Below are 8748 nucleotides of genomic sequence, written 5' to 3'. Positions count from 1 at the left end.
ACGATTAAAAACATGGGCACCAGGGTGACCAAGACGGTGGTGCCACAAGGATGTCCTGCCGGATAGGAGACCAAAAAGAGTCCGAGGAGGAACTGGTTATAGGTCATCGGAGCTGTCATACATAAGCGGAAGCTGAAGAGTTTGAAGGTTCTTCATAGAAAAACCAAAATGATCAAATTCATTAGAAACTTGGTTATCAGTTGTAAATCGACGAACATATATGAGATGTTTTGATAATATAAGGTGTAACTAAAACATTTTTAAGATGTAAATGATGTAGATAGAGGGAAATGTGGTTTGAACGGTGTGTGTGCGTAACAAAAATGGGTGAACCAATGCCAACAAATACATGTGTTATATTACTTTTAGTGCCAAGAGATTGGAGTTTACTTGTGTCCGAGGTGAGGTGAGAGGTGGCACCTGTATCCATATACCATTTGAGATCTAAGCCCTCATTGAGGTGCATTGCATGGGAGCCTGTGTAATGTCTGTAGGCTGGTTTGGGGCTAATTGTAGGAACCATTTTGCTGGAGGAACAAGTGTAGGCGAAGGAGAGGCAACATAGAAACTTGTTGATGGTTGATATTATGAAAATATAGAACCCGAGGGGTGAGCAGCAGCGGTGCCCAGGATTCCATGTTGAGGCCAATGTTGATAATGCTATGAAACACGGGCTGGTGGTCGATATGGTTGTTGTCATATAGAGTAGGACCACATAAACGAGTTCCACGGGGCCGGATATGGTGACTAAGGAAGGCTTGGTTGTGGCTGATTGGCGACAACATGATGGCGGAGACTATATTAGGTTTGTGAGCCACCACGATGAGATTGAGAGGGCCTATGTGTGACATCCCCATTTTCACGATCAGAAAACACTGATTTTGTTTATACTTTATAAAAATCAGAGTACATTTTTTAATAAAAATGTTCCAGAACTTGTTTCCAATAAAAGATGATAAATACGTTATCAAAGCATTTCCGAAGAAAAGTATTTTTTTTCATTTTAAAAAATTTTGGACGTCATCGTCAATACAGAAACATAAGCATAAACAGAACTTAAATTCATTATCACTAGTGATTTATATCTCCTTAATCTCTCAGTGTAATGTGACTTCATATCAACATATGTGATATAAATAAGTTGAGTGGGTCAGGTTGGGAAACCTAGTGAGTACATAGGGTTTTCAACCCACAATAAATAAGTTTATTAACTTTATCAAACCAAACAAACCCAATTACCCGTTCCCGTTATCCTCACTTTACGTCCCTAAAACATCTAAGGGATTTTCATCGGTGTGACAACACATGCTTCGGGGGTTCCTCATCAATTCATGTAAAATAAGGCAACCATGTGGGGGATGGAGTACTGCTGGTGAGCACACAGTTCAAATAAACACATATAGGTTGCAAGCCTGCTAGTGTTCCACTGGACTGTCTAGATTAGTCTGTGGTAGTCATCTATACTCTGCTAGATGACTGATCATCAATAACATCTATAACGAGGCCTCTCATTATTTTATTTTCTCACACAACAACTATTACATCAACCCATGTTTTACCCAACACATTTTGTAGATATAAAATACACATATAGTTTAAATCATTTAAAACATGTATAAAATTATTCATCCAACATAGATAGCAAGTATACAGATAATATGCACACAACACGTAATTTATATAAAATACTTCATATCTATGTGTAAGCTGAAAGTAACTATGCACTCACTTGATAAGGTGGTGACTCACTACTCGGACAGCGCTTCATTTACTTTAAAACAATTTCCTTCGACGAAACCTAGTATTATTACCACTAGAGTTTAATATATTATTTGCCAAGACAAATTAATAGTCTAGCTATTATTACTATTATATAATCATTAAACAATACTTATATAACCCATAATAATAGCCCAAGTACTTATTATAAGTTCCTAATAACATTACTATAATTAAATAAAACCTATATTAAAAATAATGCAGGTGTAACTCATTTACAACGGGTTTTATAGAAAATTAGGCTTTGCTTGGAGCAGCGTTCCCGAGCCGAAAATCTCTTCTTCTCAGAGCCGTCGAGCACTCCGGAGCTTCCACCTCGTTCTAGGGAGGTTTCCTATGCTTTTCGGGGAGTTTTAGGGCTAGAGAGAGGTTCTAGAGAAAGTGTAACGAGAAGAAAGAATGGGAAAGGTGTGAAGAAAATAAGGGTGTGAGAGGTTCTATTTATAGGATGAAAAATGACTGATCTTGGTGCCACATGTCAGCATCTAGTGGCAAGACTTGGGAAGAAAGCAATGGCAAAGATTGTGTCATATCACCAATTTTCGGACAGCACACTTCCGACTACTAAAATCCGTAACTTTCACATACGACCTTTATTTTTTACGTTCTTTATATCCACGCATAGGTAAAAATAAGATCTATAAATTTCATTTTGACTCCGTTGGCTAATTCTCGATCGATCTTAAATTTAACAGTATGAAGAGATTATACTGTTAAATATCCGCGTAAAATTCATAACTTCTACATACGGACTTTGTTTTCGTCTGTGTTTTTACCATTGAGTTCCTATTAATGAGATCTTCAATTCTCATTTAGGTCGCACAGGCCAAAAACCGCTTGATCTAAAACTCAAGTTTCGGACGGTGCACTGTTAAATCTTAGAAAATTCATAACTTTCTCATACGAAGTCAGATTTGGGGTTTTTTTTGTATGTTCTCGGTTTAACGTATACTACAACTTTTTTTAGATTTATAAGGCTAAAAAGTCCTCCATTGTAAATTCACTATTTACGTCTCCCGGTGTCATGTCGGTTTTGCGTAAAACTTCGACGGACAATAACTTCTTCGTTATAACTCGGATTTCAACGTTCTTTATATGTACGGAACCCTTGAGACATATTCTACAACTTGGTTAAGATTATTTATTCTAAATATTCATTTTTCAAAAAGTCGTTTTCGACCCCTATTATCTCTAAATTGACTAGTCCAGATCTACGAGCGTTACACTATGACCTTTACGGTTGTTGTTGCTGGTTGGAGCACATAGTTGGGGGTAGAATGGATGCCAACAAGAATGGCAGTGGGTGAAGATGCATTGCCCATATGGGGAGGTTGAGTTGGTTGGTTTCGATTTAAGGTTCGTTCTTCCAGAGATAGTATTGACCTACATTTGAGAATAGTTGGTATAGGGTCTTGATGGCATAGAATAGTGGCTATGTTGTCATATTTTGGTGTTAAGCCATTTATGAGGTATATGAATAGGGTTGGCTCAAGGATAGGAGATCCGATATTGGTGAGAAGATCTGAGATTACCTTTCATGCATTCACAATATTGAGAGATTGTGAGATCTTCAAGAGTAAGAATCTGGAGTTACTAATTATCATGCATTCACAATATTGAGAGATTGTGAGATCTCCAAACAGTGTGAGCGGTTGCACCCACACTTAACTAGGTCATCAAGATTAACCCACGCTTCATCCTTGTTATCTATAGGTTTGGAGTCTCCTAATGAGATGACCCCTAACCCCAAAACTACTTAAGTGCATTTGAAAAAGTTATTTCAAAGCATCATAGTTTAGCTAGTTGAGATCCAAGATCAGAGGAACATAAGCTTTGATGTTGGTGACACAAATTGGTTTTTGGTTCATAGAAGATTCAGACATGTTAATGAGGAGTAGAATATATCAAAGAAGGAAAGAGGGTAGAAAAGAATTAATGGAGGGAAAAGTGGCTAACTGCAAAGAGTTTTACAACGGCATAGGGTTTTAGCGAGAGAGAGGAAAGGATTTTGGCGTAAGTCTCTAATACCATGTAAATGCGGTATTTTACCATAGAATGGCCTTTGGGTTTGGAATTCATTTATATTGTAATCGAGTACAATATGCACTACATAAACCAAAAAGATGGGCCTATACTAGCAATACATATATACAAGACATACATAAAACAGACATGCGTACATGGTATGCTAATAATAAATACGTAAAAAAAATTATAAATACATGGAATCCTTTAAAAATATATAAATGCTTAAAAAAATATATCAAAATATATAAATTTTACATAAAAATATTTTAAAATACGCTTATATATTATATACAAATTTTGAAGAAATTTAAAAAAAAATCTTATTATTTTGAGAAAATTAAAGATTTAATTTCATGACCTACTAGAAATATAAAAAAGAATTGAAGGGAAGAAATTTACCCCTTTTTTAGGTATTTCTATTCAATTTTCTGCGAATAAGTTTTAATTTTTCCAAAATAATAAGAATTTTCTAACACTTCCAGGAAAAAAAAAAAATGGTAAGAGAAACTTTGTACATGATTAGGTGAAGCTACGTACGACCTTTTCATTGCAAACCAAACATCAGTCATATTTTGAAATGTCAAAAACAAAAACACTATAATTTTGCAATAGTATATATAAGTTGTTATAAATGATAAGAATATACATACATACCAACTTATTTCTTGATATTTTTATGTTTATAATCATCCACTAGTTTATAACCCGTGAGAACCACGGTTATAAAATTAATTAAACTTTCATATAAAAAGTCCAAATTATTAATTAATTATTTTAAATAAATTATTATTTAAGAGATTTTTTTTTAGTTATATAAAATTATAATCGTTGATTTAAATAAATACATGAAGTTATATCATGTTATAATATGTATTAATTTTATTTTATTTTTCAATCTAATATTATTAATTTAATATAATTAGAGTGGGAAAATTTAAAATTTGAAATTTAAATAAAAGAATCAATTATTAGTTTAATGTAATTAGAGTGAAAAAATTTTAAATTTAAAATTTGAAATGAATAATTAATAGGTTGACAAGTGGCATGATAATGAATATATAACATTAATGAGGTGTTCTAATTGTATGACACTTGTCAATAGGAGATTAAAACTATTCTTTTATTAGAATAGGGATATCGTAGTATGTGGTATTTCTCTTCACATTAAAGCGAGTAAAATATATACTTGTAGGAAATATTGATTATTATTAATCGATCCAGTTACACACCATTTATGAACTTCATTACGAAACACATTAATTACTACGTACTTACATATTTGTCTCTTCTTCGAAATGCTAAGCAATCAACCATTGCTATTATTGCTTTGTGAACTAATCGTAGAATTCATATTCAACCCGAACGGTGCTTTCATTTGAGTGTCGATGAGGTTGAGGGGTACCTGCACAAGAGAATTCGGTGGTACGCATGGAGAACTCGAGCTCAACAATTCAAATGGCATTACGTAAGGAGGAAAGAATGAAGGAGTTGCGGGGCCAGAAAAACACGAGAAAATCTGTGGCTCGAATGGGGGAGCAGATGAAGAAGGGAATAGCGATGTGTAAGTATCTAGTTTTTTATCAGATCTTGATAAAGATAGGTTCGAAAACTGCTGATCAGAGCCCTGATAATTGTAAGAATTCCACTTGTTTTCTATGATAACATCCTTCCCTTCCGTTCTTTGATGATCATAACTGGGAGTATTGAAGAATGGAGAAAAAGAAAGTATAGCTTCCTTCCCTTCCATTCTCTGGTGATCATTATTGGGAGTACTGTTGTAGAATGGAGAAAAAGAAAGTTGTGTAGAATTGAAATTGTGAGGAACAACAGTGGGTGGAAGATGGAATCGCTTGAAATCTTCTTGTGCCATTTGCAGGGGTGGAAGCTTATCAATATCATCTTTAGTGACATCAAGCAACCAATCTATCACCTTGCTCGGTTGAGTTAACCCGAGCTGATCTTGAAGGTGATATAATTGAATAGCTGTAGGTATGGAAAGCCTAATTCTTCGGTCTCTCACTCCTTTAACTGTCCAAACCTTGCTATGCCTGTCTTTTCCTCCGAACGCCTGTGATACCCTCACAATTCTTGGATTCTGGAAGCCTGCGTATTGTCTCGAGATCATATTAGGGTTTGATAGCTTTTGTCGTTTGGCATAACCTTCTTGATCATAAGTATTGTTGATCATCTTACTTTTTGCACCATTGGCAGATTGAATCCTTAATCTGGAAAACATTCCAAAACATGGGTATTAATTGTAACTTAAATTTATCAAGATTGAAACCCTAATTTTTGAAAACCAATATAATTAACGACTCGGGAAAATATCACAGTCTTTCAACAAAATGAACGAGAACAACAAACAGATAACTTACGATCAATTTGTGATAGTTTCATCGAAAACTATACACGCAGATGATAACTAAGAAAATTAACTCACATTCGCGGGGCAGCTGTCGACTCGTTATACTTACTTCAGGAAATCAACAGTTGAACAAGAACGACCTCTTCGATCTTTGCTCTATGAGCTACAGAAGAATCTCACTTTGAATCTTTCTGCAGTAAACCACACAATTCAAGAATGTTATCAACGTTGGTTTTTATTCTGTTGGTGTTGCACGCTAAAGTTAGAAGTTAAGTCCACTAAAGATTGGAAAAGTTTGCGTCAGTGGTGTCAATGTCACCGACAAGCAATGTAGATAAGTGTTCACCACAAACTGAACAATCTTTGATTGATGAAATTGGTTATATAGGTCATTCCGTTCTTTATTTCGTTACTACGTGTGAGTTAATATGGATGGATGGGGTGTCTCGGGTTGGGACCACTTAGCTCTTGTTGCAGAAAGCTACTTCACATAAACGATAGATCTTCATGATCGATACATCCACCTTAATGTCGCCAAGTTACAAACACTTGAAAACGAACCAAAATTATTTTGAATGCTTGGTTAACAAAACCCTAGAATACTAATAATTATTTATCCTAGCTAATTTGGAATACTAAGATAAACACATACATTCTGCAACAAACCCTAGTTTAGAATGCACATTAAAACAATATAATTCTAAATCATTCATCAATGCTGTATGAACCCATATGTTAGTTAACTAGCTCTAAAACTGGACACAAAATGGTGCATGAGATCTATTAATTACAAATGAAATTTATAAAGTTTCACCTGACATGGATCTAAGCAAGTTATAATCACACTATCTTTTATTAAGAATGGTAATGAACAGGATGAGGTTAATTTGCAGGATGGTCACCCTCAAGGAAAAGGTGTGGTACTAAAGAGGGATCTTAGATAGAGCCTGCAAACATCAACTGTATGTGCAGACGAGGGACCAAAAAGTAAGAGGATCTTAAAGGTATCCCACTGGTGTTATTGCTCAATGGACCATGCATGCACCTCTATGTATTCTCGATCCAAGAAGTTACCTTTTAAAGTTTAACTTTAAGATAAAACGATATTCACCGTTTATAAGGTTGAAGAAAGTGGTGTATCCTTAAGTTTACTTTTTTATTTTTTCCTACCACATCAAAAAGAAAAAAATTCTGCCCTATTACTTGTGTTTTTCCTTAGCATTTTATTGGGATTAGTGGTAGCAACCTAACACATTAGATGTAATGCTGATTTTTTTTTTTTCAAACTTAAATAAATTATATTTTTTTATAGCACAAACATTTCATATTAAATAAAAAAAGTTACAATAAATTAAAACTTAAAATACAACTTAATAAATTAAACCATGATTTAATACATAAAAATATGATTTAATACGTAAAAAAAACACATCATAACTAAAGCAACCGGTCTTCGTCCGAAAACTGACATTCTAATTTATCTTTCGGTGACACTTAAGATCAAGATTGTCAATCAAGATTTTGGCACTGTTGATAATATAATACCCAAATTTGTATTATGGAGTAAAAATGAAGAATTAGGGTAATATTGCCATGCCTTTTGTTTAATATTTGTAAATTATTGAGAATATTAATATCATTAATCGAACCAGGACTACCAAAGTAGGCATGTCAGAACCACAAATCCTGTAGGCTACAGTTTCAATTACGACCATCGAATAATGACAATTGCCCTTTGTGTATTGGCCATGATAAGTTTTTGGAAACATATTTCATATCCAATGCATGTAATCTAAACTTTCTAACATCCCAAGAAAATTATAACGTTCCAAAATTTAAGACTAAAATTTTAATTTTATAATAATAAAACTATCATCCAAAATGTGTTCATAAAACCATAAAAGAAAATTAGAGTATGGCAATAATCATCTAAGTACATCAAGTCAAGAAAAGGTGGAACAACATGGTGTGTGCGGTATGATCATCCGGAGCCATTCCCCTTCGATCCGGAAGTACCTAAAACATAAACTGAAAACCATAAGCACGAAGTTTAGTGAGTTCCCCAAAATATCCCATACCATACATATCAAACATAAAATGGGCCATGCCAACAACCATCAGCCCCGTCCGGAACACATATGTCAATAACATGAGATGGACCTCGCCTCATCACATTCACTAGACCCCGCCCGACATTCATACATATACATAAAACATATGCAAGAATCACTAAGAAAAATAACATACAATACACTCATCAGGCCCCGCCTGACAGCTAATACTTCTCGATATACATATCACATAATACACATGCAAGCGACACACGGACAACTAACATCTAACCATAACAAATTATGGCCCGACATTGGTGCCTTCGACCCGTTAGGCAGAGTGAGGAGACTCACCTCAGACTACTGAAAATCAGATAAATGCTCGGACTGCTAATCCGGAAAAAACTGTGCGCTAATTAATAATTAGGTCAAAATTCATAATCGGGGTCCCTGACCCTACACTCTCAGCCTCTACGGTAAAATACTATTCTAATTTTTCCCTTATTGGGACCAACTAGCTTAACC

The 8748-nt window shown here is 34.6% G+C and overlaps 1 protein-coding gene across 2 annotated transcripts; it reads right to left on the bottom strand.

The window, feature by feature from the left end:
• Positions 1–5003: 5003 nt before the first annotated feature.
• Positions 5004–6394, bottom strand: LOC144997707 (uncharacterized). Of its 2 annotated transcripts, none has more exons than XM_078957579.1 (2): positions 6183–6394; positions 5004–6032 (listed from the first exon to the last, which is right to left on the bottom strand). In XM_078957579.1, exon 2 carries the CDS (start codon positions 5993–5995, stop codon positions 5114–5116), a length of 882 nt encoding a protein of 293 aa, XP_078813705.1. In that variant the 5' UTR covers positions 5996–6032; positions 6183–6394; the 3' UTR covers positions 5004–5113. The 2 variants fall into 2 exon arrangements, with proteins under 2 accessions (XP_078813705.1, XP_078813706.1); XM_078957580.1 differs by having other exon boundaries at positions 6248–6394.
• Positions 6395–8748: the final 2354 nt, after the last annotated feature.

The sequence above is a fragment of the Lactuca saligna genome, chromosome 5, assembly GCF_052625555.1.
Source record: "Lactuca saligna cultivar CGN05327 chromosome 5, ASM5262555v1, whole genome shotgun sequence".
Lineage (NCBI taxonomy): Eukaryota > Viridiplantae > Streptophyta > Magnoliopsida > Asterales > Asteraceae > Lactuca > Lactuca saligna.
Note: the sequence above shows the minus strand (reverse complement) of the source record. Positions and strands in the feature narration are given on the sequence as shown.